The sequence below is a fragment of the Anopheles coluzzii genome, chromosome 2 (genome assembly GCF_943734685.1).
Source record: "Anopheles coluzzii chromosome 2, AcolN3, whole genome shotgun sequence".
Lineage (NCBI taxonomy): Eukaryota > Metazoa > Arthropoda > Insecta > Diptera > Culicidae > Anopheles > Anopheles coluzzii.
The window spans coordinates 90,212,414-90,231,248 of record NC_064670.1 but is presented as its reverse complement, the minus strand read 5'-3'; the positions used below and the strand labels follow the sequence as shown (position 1 = coordinate 90,231,248).

The 18,835-nt window shown below is 42.6% G+C and overlaps 1 protein-coding gene and 1 long non-coding RNA gene across 10 annotated transcripts; both read right to left on the bottom strand.

The window, feature by feature from the left end:
• Positions 1 to 2,891: 2,891 nt before the first annotated feature.
• LOC120948559 (uncharacterized) lies at positions 2,892 to 15,110 on the bottom strand. 9 transcript variants are annotated; one of them, XM_040365015.2, is made up of 15 exons: positions 15,012 to 15,110; positions 11,540 to 12,978; positions 11,291 to 11,447; positions 10,864 to 11,090; positions 7,560 to 7,676; positions 7,338 to 7,475; positions 7,136 to 7,270; positions 6,982 to 7,043; positions 6,764 to 6,891; positions 6,565 to 6,684; positions 6,323 to 6,468; positions 5,931 to 6,245; positions 5,707 to 5,853; positions 5,356 to 5,556; positions 2,892 to 5,254 (listed from the first exon to the last, which is right to left on the bottom strand). In XM_040365015.2, exons 2-15 carry the CDS (start codon positions 12,096 to 12,098, stop codon positions 5,151 to 5,153), a joined length of 2,556 nt encoding a protein of 851 aa, XP_040220949.2. In that variant the 5' UTR covers positions 12,099 to 12,978; positions 15,012 to 15,110; the 3' UTR covers positions 2,892 to 5,150. The 9 variants fall into 9 exon arrangements, with proteins under 9 accessions (XP_040220949.2, XP_040220947.2, XP_040220953.2 ...); XM_040365013.2 differs by lacking the exon at positions 15,012 to 15,110 and adding an exon at positions 14,542 to 15,002; XM_040365019.2 differs by lacking the exon at positions 15,012 to 15,110 and adding an exon at positions 14,542 to 15,002 and having other exon boundaries at positions 11,026 to 11,090.
• Positions 15,111 to 16,758: 1,648 nt separating this feature from the next.
• LOC125906783 (uncharacterized) lies at positions 16,759 to 17,124 on the bottom strand. Its single transcript, XR_007452128.1, has 2 exons — positions 17,017 to 17,124; positions 16,759 to 16,956 (listed from the first exon to the last, which is right to left on the bottom strand). It is a non-coding gene; the product is annotated as an uncharacterized LOC125906783 (long non-coding RNA).
• Positions 17,125 to 18,835: the final 1,711 nt, after the last annotated feature.

The window sequence follows — 18,835 nt, the reverse complement described above, 5'->3', positions numbered from 1 at the left end:
CTAGAGCAGGGGTCGGCAAACTTTGCGACCAAAAGAGCCAATTTCTACAAAAATGGTCGCATAGTTCCATGTGTAGATCCAAATAGGTAAGCCAAGAGTAAAAAAATGAAATTACTATGAGAAAATGAAAATACGACTATATACGTGCCGTAATAATGGAATAAATAAATACTATGAAAAATATAAACGGCTAAGGGCCGCCATCTCGACATCAAAGAGTATCAAATCAGTGAAAGATTTTGATCATTGCTACGTTTCAAATAATAAATTCTATCAAAAATATCTTGCTACAAATTGTACGATCTAATCGATCTTATTGAACTGATCGATTAGATCAGAAGTACCACTAATTCTTGTGAGGATATTATAGAGACAAAAAAGCAATTCACATTGTTCAGGCTAGATCAGAAACCGAAAGAAGACTCAACAAAAAAAGTAGCTACAACAAAAGCGATTAAGGTCAATACAAGAACTTGAACCATCGCAATCACTCAATTCAAATTTTGTTTTTGCCTGAGCATTTGAGCTTTAATAGAACAGCACGTGGAATTAAATTGATTCAACCAACCAACATGAAATCAAAGCTAAAACTACACAACTTTACATTCATTTCCCACACTGTATACTGCTGTACTACTGATGTTTGCGCTCGAGCCCATGCCGATTGGCCGGGGCTGGGGCTGGGTTCGGGGTGCGACCAAATGGTAAGAAGCCTGGCTCGCTCATAGACACCATCAACAAAACCAACACCAGCGTAGATGCACAACAGCACAACATTCACTGGCAAAACGATCTAACCCCGCGCGCTGCGGTTCGTGCTCGTTCTGCCACAATAAACCAGGCAACCAGGCAACGGTCACTAAAAATCTCAAGGCCTCCTACCACTGGGATAAGATGACAGCGGTCGCAGCCTTCGTCCATCAGCGAGCCAATAATTACTGGCTGTTGCGGGCCCTGACAGGGTCTCTCTGTTGCTGCTGCTGCTGCTGCTGCTGCTGCCATTCAAACCTATTTTCTGCTTTGGCTCAAAAGTTCCACCACCATACAGCAGCCACACTGGGACCGCTTAAAATGAGGAAGGAGCTGCATGGACGCGGGGTTGGTAAAGAAGGTACGAAAGGGTCAATCGAGAGTCAATGGACGAAATGGAGGAAACACGATCGTGTGTGTGTGTGTGTGTATTTGCAGAGGCTCCCCGTGCGTGTGCCGCCACTGCGAACAAGGAAGCTCACACTTTTTGAAGGACTTTTGCGAAAGGGAACCGTCCCCTACTCCTGTCCCGCTGGACAGGTTACCGATCCTGTCGATCACAGTCGTGGCGCACAGCCTCACGGGGGCTGTTGTGTGTTTATGTGTGCGTATGTATGTGTGTGTATGGACATTTGGGAAAACAATTTAAAATCCCATACACTACACACGGAGGTCGCCGACATGGGGAGGTGATGGGGCGAGAACTTTTCCCATCGACGGTGGAAGTTGTGGTCTTTCCTTACCTGGTGCACACCACACCACACCACATCATATTTACTTTCATTCATAAATTAACCCAGCCCAACAACGCACACACGCACACACGTATGCACGAAACACACGCACAAAAAAAACTCACCGCCACACACAAGCACACGTACGGGCGCATACGGAACACACACAACACGTAGCAGTGTTATAACGGAATGGGGCTATAGAGCGCACGGAGAGGGCACCAGAGGAAATCACACTGGCCGCCCTGATGACTTATACGCCCGTGCTTAAGAGAGCCGCACACGCACACACACACACACACACACGTACACATAATGACACACACGGATAATGATGATGAAGATGACACCGCCTTACTTTTGAATGCAGAATGAGAGATTGTCTCCTGCGCTCGCCTGTCTGTCCACCGTCAATTGTTTCTATATTACGTTTACCGCAGACACACACACGGGAAAAAAGAGAAAACACACGAGATAGACACACGGGCGGTATCCCGATGACGATGGTAGAAAAAAAAGTATGGATATGACTAGGGCGGCGGATGCACAAGCGGCCACACCAAATGTACACACCACAAGCGATGACGACGACGCGAGAGGGGGAGGTTTGGGTGCGCGAGAGCGTTTTCTCGCAGCTGAACACTGCTCGCACCAGGGACTGGCTGCGTACACGTACGTACCGACACGCACCACGGAACCGAACGAAATGTGTGTTGTATTTGCTGCTGCTGCTGCTGCCTCCTCCGGACGAAATCCAGTTACGTTGCGCGAGAGTTTACGCGTCCGCGCTCCAGCCGCCCGTCCAACCGTGCACCGCACTACCACCACCATCACCATCGCCACCGCGTGTCCGCTAGAGCTGCGTGCGACGGAGCGAGATATGCAGCATTATAAACTTGTTTATGATCTATCGGTTTATGAACGACCTGCGGTGTAGTAGCGTGCGGCGCCGCACCAAGCGTGTGCGCAAGCGAGCAAGCAAGCGTGACAGGCTGCAAGGCAACCAAGCGAGAGAGGGAGAAAGAGAGGTAGAGCGAGAGCGAGAAAGAGAGAAATAATGAGCGAGATGGCAACGAAACGACACAAGCTACAATGCGCAACACGCTCACAGACACACTCGCACAACTCGCTGCCGTATCGTAGTGTGCGCGGAAGAAAAGAATTTCGGAAACACCACCCGCGGGAAACCGCCTGCGAGGGCTGCGTGTATTGGTGTATGCAGGTCTGTGTTTGTGTTTACATGTGGGTGTGTTTGTGCGGAAAGTGCAGCCCAGCCGTTGCATCGACGGTTGCATTGTGATATTCCGTGCAGTAGCGAAGGAACGCACAAACGCATTCTTTTCGTCTCTCCCAAGAACGGGCGATTTTCGAATGTAGCCGCATCAAATCAGTGTTCCCACAAAGTAGTTGTTTATCCATTATTTTAGTTGGTTTATTTTTCTCTCCCTTTCTCACGTTCGCCTCCGCACACGGCTGTTCCTTCTTCCACTTGCATTTTCCCTCCATTGCCCGCCCGCACTTCCTTTCTTTTCCACCCATTATCGTCACAATTCGAGTACTTACACAAAAAATATCAGATCGTAGTAATTTGCTGGGTTGCATGATAATTTAATTTAAAAAGCCTAGAGTACTTTCTTTTTGTTTCCTTGTGTGTTTCTTGTGTTTGTGTGTTTTCCCCGTTTTGCACTGGTAGCTTTCGATCGTTTTGTTGTTTTCTTTTTTCCTTTTGCTTTTTTCTTCTGTTTAATTTTCCATAGCTTAAAAAAATGTTTTTCTTCCAGCCCTTTTCCATTTCGTTTGCAAACACATCACCATTTTTTTTTTTGTTCGTTACATGCACAGTAGAGGCGCGATGCCCCCTGTATCCCCTCGGTTTACTCCCTATCTCAACCCATTTTACAGCGTCATATTCCTTTTTGCCGAACCCTTCTCGCCACTTGTTTTCAACCCTTTCTCCCACCTTCTTTCTTAACTTTATATATATAGGTGTGTGTGTGTATATATATAATATATGCGCTGCTTTACTCATTTCATCATTTTTTAACTATCCCGACTTGGAAATTTGCGCTTTTCTCGTCCCTTTTTCCGTATTTTCTAGAGTTTTTTTTGTTTTGTTTGTGTTGTCTTTTTTGCACAAATCGTTCGGTGCGCATAGGTTTTTGTTTCTGCTTCTTTGCAATTACATCTCTCATCGTTTTGTCATTACCATTGTACAATCACTTTTAATAGGAAACCTTGGATACATAATTCAAAAACGAATGATTATTATTATGCATTAGTAGCGGGTGACAGTGTCTTCCATTTCTGCGGCAGCCGGGCGCACGCGCGCGCTCTCGCTTATTGGCTTCTGTGTGGCTTTGTTTGTCTGTGTGTATCTGTGTGTATCTGTGTGTATCTGTGTGTATCTGTGTGTCTCTGTGTGTGCCTGCGTGTGTCTGTATGTTTGCTGTTGCTGTATGTCCTTACCTGTTTGTAAAACAATGCCCTCACAATTCGTATGCTACACCTTTTCTTCCCAAGAGCACTCGCCTTACTTTCCCTTGTCTTAGCTGTTTTGCTCCTTTACTCTCAATTGGTTTAGTTTTCGTTGGTTGTTACTTGTATAGTTATGTGCATTAGGTTTTTTGTTTGTTTGTTTGTTTGTTTAAATGTATGCTAGCCTTTTTTATCATTTTTCCTTCCAGTTGGTTTTACACGTCTTCTGTCCCCCTCTATCCTTGGTAGTGGGTAGTAGGAGAGCAATGGATTAGGTTGCGAACAAAGTACCACTGTACTCCAGTTTCACAACTTCGTCCCTCTTTCCATATCTCAACATCATTTGTTGTGTTACAAACGATGAAAAAGATACTGGTTGCCGCTACCCTTGCCGCTGCAATAGCCACCTCACCCCACCTTTCTATCTCTCTCTCTTCCTCGCTTTCGCGCTAGCCTCAAACACCATCTTAACGTTAGCCAGTTTTACAAAGCGTTACAATCACGTGCGTAATGCCTTAAATAAATTGGAGGGAAAAACAATAGTGCAATGTAGCTAACGCGTTCTGAAAAGACTTTTTATTCTGCGCGACTGACGGCTGGTGGCAAGTAAAATTTGTAACACATTTTTCTTTTGACTATATTCCTATCATATCCTGTCCAGTAGTGCTTTACCGCCCAGGCAAGTGGTCGGGTTTTGTTACCGTTTATCGTATCACAACAAGTAGAGATTATTTAAAAAAAAACGCAACGTAGAACATAATTTAATAAATAATAATTAAAAACAATTTAGCTTCACTCATGTCTCACTTTTGTACATTTGTCGATGTACTCACTATTACTTGCCTCCTTCTACCACGCACCTTCTCTTCCTACTATCCTCCTCATCCCGTATCCTCCCGCAATCAAATCCCATACATTCCCGATGTCTTACACGGAACTAGCATCAACAGACAAGTCGTTTCACGTATATGGTCATTTGTCATTTTCGACTAAACCGCTATCGCTCTCGCCCGTTCTAGATTTTTTTTTCGCCAGCAGCCGACCAACACGTGCATTTTAGTGTCTTCCTGGTGCGGCACACATTTCATATACGTACACACAACAAATATGACCACTTACAGGTGCACCGAATGTAGTACACACGATTTACGGATTTTACGTCTAATGCTCAGTTGTTTACGCTGTAGCTAATCATCTCAATATACTTCTTATCAGCAGCAGAGACAAGATGAAGGAATAAAGCCGGATGTGAAGCGGATGGAGTTTAATCGAACTGTTCACCTCACCACATTTACCTGCAAGATGAAGAATGGATGAGCGATATGAACATCATGTTGCACTGCTTTCTGTCACGAGAAAAAAATAGGGTTTACTGAACGCTGTGCATTGCACCTACCGTAACTAGTAATATTAGCTGGCATCGATCTGTGCTGGCCCGACTGCATGTAGGCACGGTGACAGGTGTCCCCGACGAACAGCTGTACATGATTGCCCTCCATTGGCACATAGCTGATACATACTCCATGCTGGGAAATTGAGTGCTTAGCGATAATGTACGTCGTTTGGTTCTCCTGCCAGTGGCCGGTGCATATAAATACTGTTGAAGAAAAAGAAAAAAGAAAAATGTAAATCAATAAAACATCTCTTCATCTCATTCACGAATTGACAGCTGGCATACGACCAAACATGTCAGGCCATCTAGTTTGTCTAAATCTGTTGTCTAAATCCAAGAGAGGCAATTACTTACATTCTTCATCGTCGATTTTACATTTTGGTTTAACTTCAATTATGCTCTCTTCGCTACAGCCAACCAACAGCTGCCGGTTAGTATTGTGATTAATGTTGCATCCTCCAGCCGTTTCCCGGCGTGATCGGGCGGTACCATCGGTAGCCACTGCGAAAAGGCGAAAATATTGATTAGTAACTACATTTTGTTTTTCGTTTCTTTTTGCTTTCCACCGCCACATTTACCTCCGTTGTCTCCATGCAGAATCGTAGAGGTGTCGTTCCTCGAATCGGCCGCAGTACGCCGCGATCGGGGAAGGAAAGACCTTCGCTTCGCTTCCAGCCCGATGTAGCCGCCTACGATACCGCCCACCGTGCCAGCGTTGCTACTGGCAATGGCGCTCTCCTGATTCCGATAGCCGACCACGTCCCAGTGCCGGTGCGAGCGGGCTTTATTGTTGTGGTTGCGCTTGTGGCGCGAAATAGAGGACGTGGGCATAAGGAAACCTTTCATCATATACTGGCCCTCCAGAGGGCAAAGCTGCGTTTCAGAGTTATTTGCTGCAAAAAAAAAGAGGGGGAGGCGAGGATACTTATTTACTAATTGCTGTGTTTGCTTCGTGGGGCGGCCAGGTTACCTAGCAAAGTAACGAACGGTGTTCGATGCACGTCAAAGTTTTCAGTCGTACATGCATCTTCAAGCCTAGCGGCAGGTGTTCCCATCTGTAGCTCGGCTACGTGAGTATCTCGTCTGTAGAACATGACACACATGAATCCAGATTTGCTGAAAAACAAAAATAAAAGTAAGCAGTTGTTAATCATTGTCTTAACATCAAAATCAACAAAGCTCATGTAATCCTAGCGCGTGCTATTTGCTTACCAGCCCATGGTGTGGTGCACAACGACCATCATTTCCGAGGATGTTTGCTTGTTGATTTGCTCACAAAGCGAACGAGCCACCGTGTGCCCATTAGGCTTTTTAATATGAAGCGAACCGTCACTAGAAATAATGTAATGTGGAGGTGTTAGCTCATATAGTACACTTCCTATCCCATCCCGCTCTTCCTATAGAGGCGTACCTAGCATCAAATACGTAATGCGCACTGCCCATGAGGGCATGCCAGAAGCGTGGTCCTTTAAACCAGACCGGAAAATCACACCGATCCATCAGGGGGGCTTTTTTGAGCGTCATTATTCGGGACCCAACCTGCAAGGAGCGGAATTAGGGATAAATATGATGTATATCAAGCAACATAGTTCATGATTAAAGCGATGATTCAATCCACATTCGACTTACTTCTGCACTCTCAAGACCGTTACAGGTAGCGTCTCCGGATTGTGCCAGTTTATACTCTGCATCTGAGAACAAGAATCACAAAGCAGCACAATTGTTTGGAATGTTAGGAATATTAGTAGCAAACATTGGTTTAAGGTCAATCAATTGAACTTACCGGAGCCGCTGAGCTTCTCGTATACGAAGCACCTAAAGCGCTCCTCGTTTGAAGTGGCATGATGATGTGAAACCAGACCCACCAGATAGCGTGAATTGCCGTCCTTCCACCATGCTAAGCATGTTAGTTCTTCAACTGCGAAACGGAGAAAAGGAGATCAGCAAAATGGGCACCACACGCTCACAGGGATCTTTATCCTTACCCGTGCTTTCGGTCCCAGGTACATCAGGGCATGCCTGAAAACTTAGCAGTAATCTACTGTCTTCTGTACACATTTCCATATTTGACACTGGATACCTGCATTCCCCATGCCCTCGGTTGTAGGTGAACGTATAAGATCCTTAAAGATCGAAAGGAATGTCGTCGAAAGGCACATTAGTCGTCTGACACTCTTGCTATTTCCACCGGTTCACATCTTACTTACCTGACAGCGGACATTTAATTGGCTCTGGATTTATTTTAAACATACTGTACAGTAGAGCATCACCCGGGATTTGTTCGCAAAGGTAATGCAATGTTTCGCGACCTTTGCATCCCATGCCTGTAAGGAGAATTTAGTTTTGCATAACATTTCACACAATGAAAGAAAGAGAGAGAGAGAGACGAATGCATTAAAAATAGTCACATCCACGTCACACGTTTTACAGACAGGGAAGGAAAGGAAAACCAAACTAAAAGAAGAAACCAAAGGAAAACCCAGAAATTAATGAAATAAACATAAAATATGCACACAACACATCACAACCATCTACGATTAACTTTCGAAAGGAATTAGAAAATCCTGCATCGCTGTTGTAATTATTGGTTAGATCCTCGATAGTTTGCAAAATAGACGCGCAAATTTTAATACTTAAAAGCTGGTTACTTTTTTGTTAGATTTTAGATTTTCTAACTCCTTGCTTTAGTCACGCATCAAAACCTACGAATGACTAAAACAGAGTGTTGTGGAGGAAGTGTCTGAATGGGAACAAATGACAGTGATGCAAACGTCACACATTTAAGATTTGTTTGCCAAATAAGTATTACATTCCAAATACCAGTGTACCGCCACCAAAGTACTGCATCAAAATGGTTGTATGTTGTGGGAAGGTTTAGGTTTTAGTCATTCAGAAAATTCTCATTTGGAAATAAAAGAAAAAAGTGGAACCAGCATGGAGAACAGAGTTGTTCAATCACGAACAATTACAGTCAATACAAGGTGTAAGAAAAAAGTGAACCATATTTGTCCCTATTGTCTTGTGAGTAAGATTGAAAGAAACAAAACTAATACATGAGTTCATAATGGCTCAGCTAGCATCTACCATAGTACAGTACAGCTGAACCGAAATTTTGAGCTAAAATTAAAATAAACTATGATCATAGAATTACGCTCACACAGGGGCAGTTGTGCATTGCAAACTATTGTCGGTGAAATCGCTACAGTGGCATTGGTTAGTGTTTGAAGCATCTAGACTGCCCAAAATGAATCTATTAGGCTTTAACGATGTCCTATGTTTCAACTCGTCTTTATGTACGGTACCTAACACTGAGTCCAACAAGATGCACCTAAAACAGCAGTGTTTCAATTAGAGTGGAAAACAAACAAACAAATTCTTTTCTCCTTATGCCCTACGGTGTTGGGTGGATTGGAACGGTCAGATATAGGAAGGATGATGAAAGCAACTGGCGTGGAAATCACATCTCACAATTCGCGTGGCAGCTAACTAGAAAATCGATCATTGAGACTTGTTGCTTGCCTCCTACGGCATCCGAGAAGTAATCAATTTTCTGTCAGTGCGTTCTACGGACTTGTTTCTTCTAGCTTCACACATTGGTTTGATTTTCTGAAACTTATCACTGTTAATCATTTAATCAACATCAGGAAAATTGAAACAAGCGCAACATTCGAATGAAAACGGAACAGAATAGAAACAAAACAAACAAGTCATTTCAAACTAAAACGGGAATTATTACATCGGGCAAACCCATCCCAACATTCAGTTTGTTTACGTTCAAATATTTTGTTGCTAAATCTTTGTTTGGTTGTATTTGATAGTAAAGTAAGAAAATGCTTATAAATGCGACCTGCTCCATGATTGCCAGAAACGTTAGCAAATTTACGCTTCGTACTAACCATATTGATAAGCTAAATAATAGATAGACACAGATTAATTTATCTTTAAACGGGTTAGCAGTAATCGAGCATCCAAATTTTCGGCATCAGCTTTTAGCTCTTTGATTATTGATTATTTCAAATTATTTTCATACAATTGTTTTAATCTAACCAAAAGGGAAAAGTTTTTGTTTGTTTTCAGTTACAGAAAGCACACAAAAAGATGCTGCGGAAAATCATAATGGACTAAGATAACTCATAAACAATTGGCAAACAAATAAATATGCTTAGAAGACGCATCTGTGAAACTATACGCTTAAATAAAATAAGTAACTCATAACGATAATAACAGTCAAAATGGTTATATGAGAATGGTGATACACGCAAACAAAAATGTAACGCAAATTGCTGTTGCAAGAAGAATGCGTAGACTGAACGGAACTGGAACATAAGCCTGCACGGAACATCAAATGAAGGTAAAACCAAAACTCATGTGGCTAGCGAGCAATGTGGATTAGAGCAAATGTAACATCCTCCCTTTGCAGTCTACCAGTTATGCCAATTTTTTTCTTCTTATTTGTATTTATAAAACGATATACGACAGATTTGTTAAGCATGTTACGCAAGAGACTGTCCTGTAGCTATTTAGCTAGCATTAAATCAAAACGTAATGTTATGACATTGTTTCCAGAAGTACTAATCAACTGCATCCGTTAATATTTTGCATATACAGCGAGGGTTCGATCCAAGACCACTCGTCCATCCCACGAAAAACTTACTCTGGGGGGCAAACTAACGAAATTTATGATGAAAACAAAACATGAATAAAAAGCAATGAAGAAGTCAAACAAATCGAAAGATGCCTTTTTGAATAACTTGTTCGCATACTGTCACACAAACACACAGCAGAGTGCAGTATGTCTACAGCGTTGAACTACAGCCAATAAAATATGAATCAATTGCATTATTGCAAAAATATGGTTCCAAAGATATGACCGGTTTAAGTGTGTTTCATTTCATGGTTGATAAGATACGCTTTTACTTTCCCTAAACTAGTTCATCACACCTCCAGCGTGGGGGAGATAGGGCTTTCCTCTAAACCCTAGATGAAAAAAGATTATCTTTTCAATCCGAAAGCTTTATTCTGCGTTGAAGAAACAGTATTGTTGTACAGACTGTTTCCAAAAACTGATTTTTGACGCATACAAATCTTCTGTTAAATAAAGTAAAAGGTTCAAGTATAGAGGGAGTGACAGATAGCAAGGAACAGACATATAGAAACAGAGCGAAGGGCTTTTGGATGATCTCTATGACCGATGAGTACATGTGGAGATGGTGGTGGTTAAGAGAAAAAAAAAACGGGAAGAGTTGGGCAAATAATAGTTAGTCATGAAAGTGAGTGTGGGGTAGTAGCAGCAGCAGCAGCATTAGTAGTAGAGTTAGTAGTAGTTTTAGGGGAGGGGTAGGAAACTAGTAGCTGTAGCTTGTGTGTCGTTTGAGCAAAGAAAAGGTCTTGCGATTCTAACGAAGAAATAAATAGAGGCGAATGAAAATTAAAACGGAAAAACACATAGATAAAAATATAGGATATATCACTTATAAAAAAGATAAAAAGTAGTAGTTTTCTGTTGCTTACAATTGTCGCTATCTTCATTGGATCGCATATACGGATCCGATGACGATATTCTTGAATGCCCGTTCATGTTGGGATGAGCTAAGCCCCGATCACTTTTTAAAACGCTATGAATAGGCATTGCAGCTGGATTCAACTGGCCTGTATAAAAATCTTCACACTCACTTTCTTTATACTGGAGTATGTTTATATGCTTCTGATAAATTACAACGCACCGGTGACATCCTTTGCTGCTCGTCCGTGGCAAGTGTTGTTGGTCCAGTTGGTTCAGAAGCAGGAAGTGATGAAAGATGGCGTGTGCCCGAAATGTGTACACATGGCGATGCAACCAGTTGAGGAAAAAAAAGAGGAAAAGACAAATAATTAGTGTTAATGAATTTGCCCCAACCAACACGGGCGATGAGCCGTGCGTCTGTGTGTTGAATCTTACCCATTCACTAGTAAAAACTTATCGCCCTCGCTAGCAATGCACCGGCCCCTAGTACTTAACGTGGATCCCTCTATCGTAATTGGCTGTTGTACACCGGATTGAAACCATTGACCTTCCCATCGCTTGGGAAATGCACATCCCGTTCCACTTTGTAAAACTGTTACGGTTAGATGGGAGGAAAGGGGAGTAAAAACAATTAACAAACATTCACTACCGCAGCGGCAAAAGTCATTCTCTGCCATGCCGTACCTTCTTGTTTAGCTGCATCACAGCATCCTAAGATCAAGAACAAGGCCAAACATATTTGCACAATGCTTCTATACAGTAGTTTCGTTTTGCTTTTGTGGTGCCACGGCACAGACACTAACGTCGCCGCCGACGACGACGGCTGCTGATATCGTTCTAGAACTTCTGGCTTAAGGGGGGTGGTGTTGGTGGTGATGGTGGTGGTCGAGGTGGGACTGATAGGGTTACTGCATCCAGCAGCTCCTCCCGTTCGTTTGCCGTGGCTGCAGTGACATCCTTCAACCCCATCGGAAACGGAGCTCCCGAGCGGAACGAGCTCATTGTCCAACCTTCGTCGCCTTCGCCTGCGAGCGGAAGGTGTTGATATCCTGCTGGTGGCGGGCTGGACCGTTGTGTCTGGAGTGGTTGAAGCAGCAACAGAAGCAGGAATGTTCAAATCATCACAATGCAGCAGCAGTAAGCTTTTGAGCGTATTTCGGGCACATCCGACGGTGTGATTGCTGCAGCCGCTGATAACTTTACGCCGTGATCCTTTCCTGTGTGGCTGGATCATGCTGCGCATTTTAGCAGGAGGGGAGAGGGATGAGTGTGGTTCACTACTCGGAGCACGTATACGAATCCTTGGCCTGGTCCTTTGGCCCACACGCACGAGCAGCGAAGGCAGTTTTTAGCAGCCCTGGAAGCAACTTCGGTACCTTCCGTGCAGGATCTTTGTAGGAACGAGGATGGGCAGCGATGACGGGCCGCCAGCAATGGCCACTTCTGATTGTTGCTGCTGCTGCTGCTCCTGCTGCAGCAGAGTTGCCGTTGCGTTGGCGAAAAGATATTTTTGCACCATCAATCTTTCCCAGCGACACAACACATACACACACACGCCACGCTCTCGCTCTTTCTCTCTCTCTGCTCGCTCTTTGCTGCTGCTACTCCTGGCACAAGTCCTTTTGTTATTTTTACCTTATCGGTCGGTTGTGTGGCCTTCGCGAAAAAGGACCAGGACAGTAAGGAGAGCAGGATCGTCGTGTGAGTGGGTTCCTCCTTTTTGCTGTGCTCTCTCTCTCTCGCGCGCACAAACAGACACACACATACACCCTCTCAGTAGGGGTACATTTTCCTGTGGCGTGCTGTATCGATGATTGCACCGCTTTGCTCTTCGATTTGACTGTTTCACTCTGGCTCTTTCTCTCGGGCGGTTCTTTTGAAAAAAGCAAAAAAAAAACGGTGACGTCTCCTCCCGTGCTTCCCTCGCACTTCTCTGTGTGCACTGACGATACCGAGAGCCGCTGTGTGTGATGTACAACCACCACCGTTCCTATCGCATGTTGGCTGCGGCGGTGGCCGTCTTCTTCGAGGGATGATGATAATAATTGGGGTGCACTTTATACATTCCTTTCACTTCCATCGCCGGTAACTGCATAAGAATGCTGCTGCTGCTGCTGCTACTTCTGTGCCGGAAAGAGATACAAAAGGAATCGTCATTAGGAAGAGAGCTATAATTGATAACACTACAGAAAGATTGGCCGTTTCCAGCGCGAAACAGCGTGTGCATCGCTACACACTCATGTTCCTCCAAGACAGGGCGCCGAGGGGAGAAAGGTTTACACACGGATTTTACAACACAGCGGTACCGATTCGTACAGCACACAGTAGTTTCTCTCACTCTCGCCAACAACTTGCTTCAGAATTGCACTTTAGAAATAAAAGTAAAGTAAAAATCTTGCTCGCCATTGATTCGGTGCTCCGTTCCACCAATGCAATAGCAATAGAGTCTCTGCCACAGCCAAATTGGCCGCTCTGTCCAAATTGAAGGAATAAACTGCGCATTCAGGGGGCACCATCGATGGACCAATTTCGGGGGCAACGATTATGATTCGTTTGACGGGGTCAGTCCATGCTTCGGCCTTTGTGTGATAATTCCGTTTGGTTAACGGTTCTGGTACGCGGTAGATGGTCCCTTGGGAAAGTTGTGGATACGTGACAATCTACCATCGGCAAACCAAAATCCACTGTGTACCATGAAATAGCACTTTCCGGCTTGAATGCACTTTTTCACAAAAGAAATTCTTTATTTCCATACACAGGAAAGGAAAACACTATTTTCAAACAAACACAATATCACCCTCAATAATTCTACCTTTTCGCCCTTACTCGACACTTCTTTTTCACGGCGAAGAAAAATTAACACTTGCCTTGTCAGCCTTGTCCCCACTCTCCTCCGCACACCACGAATCGCGTTTAAATGCCCTCTTCTTCAACGACTAGGCCCCAGCTCCCCCCTCTATTTTGTTGACGCCCCGATACGGCGAACGGTTCTTCTCCGGTCCCGTCCTCGTGGCCCTTTCCCTTCGCCACCACCGCGGGCTCGGGAGCGTTCGCGGAGAAAACAACCTTCAACTGGTTGTAGACAAAACGTCTCACATTTTTATGATAATTTACTACAACACCAACTCTGCCTAAAGACCCGTTTTCCTGTTCAAAGATGCGCAAATTATTCGCTTTAGAACTTCGCCACTGCTTCTTCCGCTGTGTGTCGCTCTGTCGCCGTGTTGCTGCTGCTGCTGCTGCTTCTGCTGCCCTTTGTGCGGCTCTCAATTTTCATCCTATTTGATCTCATTTCAGGAGAATTTTATGCTGCCCGATGCTCACCATTCATTCGCTCACCTTGTCCCGCCCGTTGCGTGCATTGCCGCTTTTGCAACGGCCGCACTCTACCCGTCCCGTTTGCTCACAGTGCTCTCAGGCAGTCGAGCGCGCAGGGATCCGAGCCGCCATTGTTAATTTTTATATTAGTATTGATTTTTCCTCACACAGCACAAACACACACACACATGCATCGAGCTGCGGAGGCCCGAAAATGATAGAGGCCCCTAGGCCCCTGAGGTTGATTTTTTTTATTGCACCGTTTCTGGCACCTTCTGCTACACATGGGAACGATTCGTTTCGCTGCTCAACAAGCATGACATTTTTACAGACTCTTCCACAGAACGACTATTATTCCATTCATTCACCTGGTGTTAGAACTGCATCGAACGTACACCGTCTTAGGCAAGCACACTTTCAACGCTGTTTCGTGTAGCTTTATGAACAACACATCGACTCCTGAATTTGCTAAGGAGGCAGCAAGGGGAGGAGATTCTTCACGGGGCACTCGAAAATGGTAACTGCACTTTAGTTTTTTTTTATCTTAAATTATCACTTTTTCGCTAGCGCTTGACGAGAGGGACCAGTGAAGAGCCTACAAACTATTGCTGCACACCGATATACCTGTCACCCAGCAGCACGGACGAACTACACACGCACAGAGAATCTGTGCTGTGTGACGCAGACGCGAACCGTACTAGACTGGAGATAGCCAAAGGGAGGGCGAGTTTTAGTTCCCTGATGCGCTGCACTTCGAGGTAGGTGGCAAATTGGGTATGTTTGTGATCGGAAAACTACACAGCGACCAAATTTGCATTACATTTTTATGGAATTATACCTGCTTCTGCATGGAATCGCTATGTTGCTTGTAGCTACGATGGGAAACTGTCAATATTCTATGTTGTTTTACATCTAGCGACTATTTTGGTCGTTTATTCGCCCATGGTGCATATGGCAGACGATGAGCGTGAAAGAGAGAATCCGAGGGAGAGAGTTGAAAGGATGGAAAAAGAACCTTTTCGCAGCCCAGGTAACATGTCCAACTAATTGACACAAGCGCATTGGGTGGAAAAAAAGTAAAAAAAAAATTTTATTTATACATTGTATACATTGTTGGGTTGATAATTTATCAACCAGTCAATTATTAAACAACGCCTGCAAAATTTAAAAGAACTGTTGAATTCCAACTGCATTGCAAATTGAAACAACCCGGATCATCCCAAGTGCCACAAATCCAACCCAAGTGCCACAAATCCACTAAACGACCACTAAACGACTTCTAAACGACTCAAGTTCTCTTCCTAAACGGAATATAGAAAGACTTCGTTTAGCAGACGGCAAACGACTCATGCATTCTAAAAATAGCGAAAAAGCTGGTGGCGTTCTCTGTTGGTGGGATACCCCAACCAGTTGAGCTTCATCGCTTGGAGGAGAGCTTTCTCATTTCCTCTGTACTGTTGTATGGTTTCGCATTGAAGTTATGCATCGCTAGAACTAGAACGGCGATACGATTGTTTAAATACTAAACTCCAATGGAAACCACCAGCACTGAAGCAAGTGAGATTTGAGTAATGGTCGTTGGTGGCGGTACCCACGTATCTGACCACACGACCATTCATATAGATTTTTGCTCGGAATGTTAGAAGGCTATATAGGTCATGATAAGATGAAACTTGTCGAAACACATTGCAAGAAAAGGATAGCAATATAATAATCAGTTTTAATACGCCATCTATTGATCAAACCAATGAAGCTGTGGAGCTTTCATTTTTTTTCTATGGATATTCAATTTTCCAGTCGTTTAAGCTTAATCTGTGGCGCTTGGGAATAAACGACCACTAAACGGGTTCTAGCCAAATACCACAAATCCACTAAACGACCACTAAACGGGTTCTAAATGACTCAAGCAAAGACTTCGTTTAGCAGACGGTGAACGACAGATGCATCCTAAAAATAGCAAAAGCTAGTGGCGCCATCTGTTGGTAGGATAGCCACACAGCAAAGCTTTCCTCCTAGAGCTTTCGCCTTCCCTATGTACTGTTGTATGATTTCGCATTGAAGTTATGGATCGCTAGAATTAGAAAAGCGATACGATTGTTCAAATACTTTACTTAGAACCACCTGAACCATGAGAACTGAAGCAAGTGAGATTTGGCAAATGGTCGATAGAGCAAATGGTATCAACCTGTGTACCACATGACCATTTTAATTGCTTTTTGCTCGGAAAGTTAGAACGGTATATATGCCACGATGAAGATAGGCGAAACATATTGCAAGAAAAGGAAAGCAAATTAATGATGAGTTGAAATACACCATCTACCCAAGTAGCACAATCCTGTTAAGAAACCGTTAAAAGTATGCCTAAAAGTATTACTTTTAGCTTTCCATACAGCAGTAATTCTGAGGCTTAAAACACTGCGTAACGCATTCCTGGCTTCGTCAATGTTTCGTTAAAATTTAAAATTTAGCCGGTATTTTCAACGGAAAAGATCAAAATTAACGAAAATATCGACAGGGATGGCTGTATTGCTGTTTCTCTTTCTATACGAATTTTCTAGATATTCGTTAAGTTACAACAATGGGTGTTATTATTTCATGGAATAAATGCATAAATGCAACACGAATGCTTTTATTCGACATTTAATCATTTTGCCACTTCATATTGTCACTGTATCACAAAAGTTTCATTCATTCCACGGGTTTCTTCCATCAATTTAGCATGGAGGTTAGCTGCAGCCGTGGACGGAAAACATGATGTCCAAACGCTATCCGAATCGAAAATGCTGCGAAATATAAAACTTATGTAGCTCATGTGTAGAGATTGGTAATATCGATACACTGACCTGTTGTAAAAGCATGATGATACACAAATTAAACGATAGCTGATAGAAAATGTCGCAGATGCTTGGTTTTGTTGTCATCTACACACAATACACACGAAGCTTGACGAACTTTTTGACATAAGAAATGGACCCAAGCGGAAATTTTCGGACGATAACTCATACACTCTCATAATTTGACAAGCAATATATGATTGTATGTGTGGTTCTTCCATTCGTAACATTTCGCTCTCCAAACCAAGCGTTGAAGCAGGTTATGTGTATTTCTTTTTGTGTATTACGTTTAGTTTGCATCAGTTGTGTTCTTTCGTATCGTATCATTCATATAAATACCAACAATTTAAAAACTATTTAACCTCAAAATGTGTAACGCTAGACGTGCAATGAAGATAGCAAATATGCCATTGTACGCTGTTGTGGTTATGTGCCGAAAAAAGTCTGAATCTCGTACACTGTTTCGTTTGTCAAATCGTGCACGAAATATCAATCGAAAAAACAGCCGAAAAGTGACATTTTCACTCGTTTGGGTATGTGCCGAAAAAAGTCTGAATCTCGTACACTATTTCGTTTGTCAAATCATGCACGAAATATCAATCGAAAACACAGCCGAAAAGTGACTTTTTCACTCGCTTGGGGAGGCGCCATGTACGTGACCATGTACAGTATGTCTCAAAAATTATCATCATCAAGAGTATATTATTTTGTACAAAAAATATTTTTTTATAAACATTTATCTCATTAGCATATCCTTCATCAAACTCATTGCATATAATTTTTAAAAATTTGAAACATTATTTTTTTATTATTTTTTTATTAGCACCGTAGATTCAAGTGAACGAAAAAAGAAAAACATATTTTACGTACCATTAAACAAATAAATATTTTGTTGTGAAAATAAATGCGCATTATTACATAAATAAGAATAAAACAATAATTTTCCGAATATTGAAACAATGAAACTGGTGTAGATAAAATTTGAAAAACACTGTGTGTTATATTGGCCCGAATCGAAAAAAACAGGGTAACGGAATACGTCGTTATGCTGTAACGCTGACAAATGTCACCCCAAGTAGCCTTAAGAAACTCTATTTGATTATTAACAGTTTCTTAAAGCCGTTAAAAATCAAATAGAGTTTCTTAAGGGAATATGACATTTGCTTGCGTTACAGCATAACGACATGTTCCGTTACCTTGTTATTTTTGACTCAGACCAATATAACTGACAGTGTTATTCAAATTTTGTCAACACTATGTAGTTTCTATGTAGTTTAAGCAGAGTTTAAAAACCATTTTATTTTTAATATTTATTTAATTAAGCACTCTGATTTTAATTGCAAAACATTTCATTATTTTAATCACATGTTTAATATTTGATTTCAGTTTATCTTTATTTGATATGACAATTAAAAAGAAAATAGAATAAATATTTTGTTTAATTTTGATGGAGATTTTCGACGTATTAACACATCGCATACCATTTTCCAAACTAAAAATATATTATATTTAAAATCATTAAATTATTTGATTTAATTAATTTGCTCTTGATGAAGATACTTTTTGAGACATACTGTATGTGCTGCGCCGCCATTCATAATGTCAAAAAGTTCGTCAAGCTTCGTGTGTGATGAAAGGCGACAAGAAAAGCAAGCAGCCGCAAATTTTAAGGCCGGGCTACATTGATCGTACTCCCAAGTGTAATTTCGATTTTCACTAGCGCATCTGGCGGCGGCTGGTGGAAGCTTTTTTTGGTCGTCGAGGGAATGGTCGTGCCGAATATTAAATTTAAGTTGTTTTTCCATCGTTTTTTGCCATGAAAATGGAT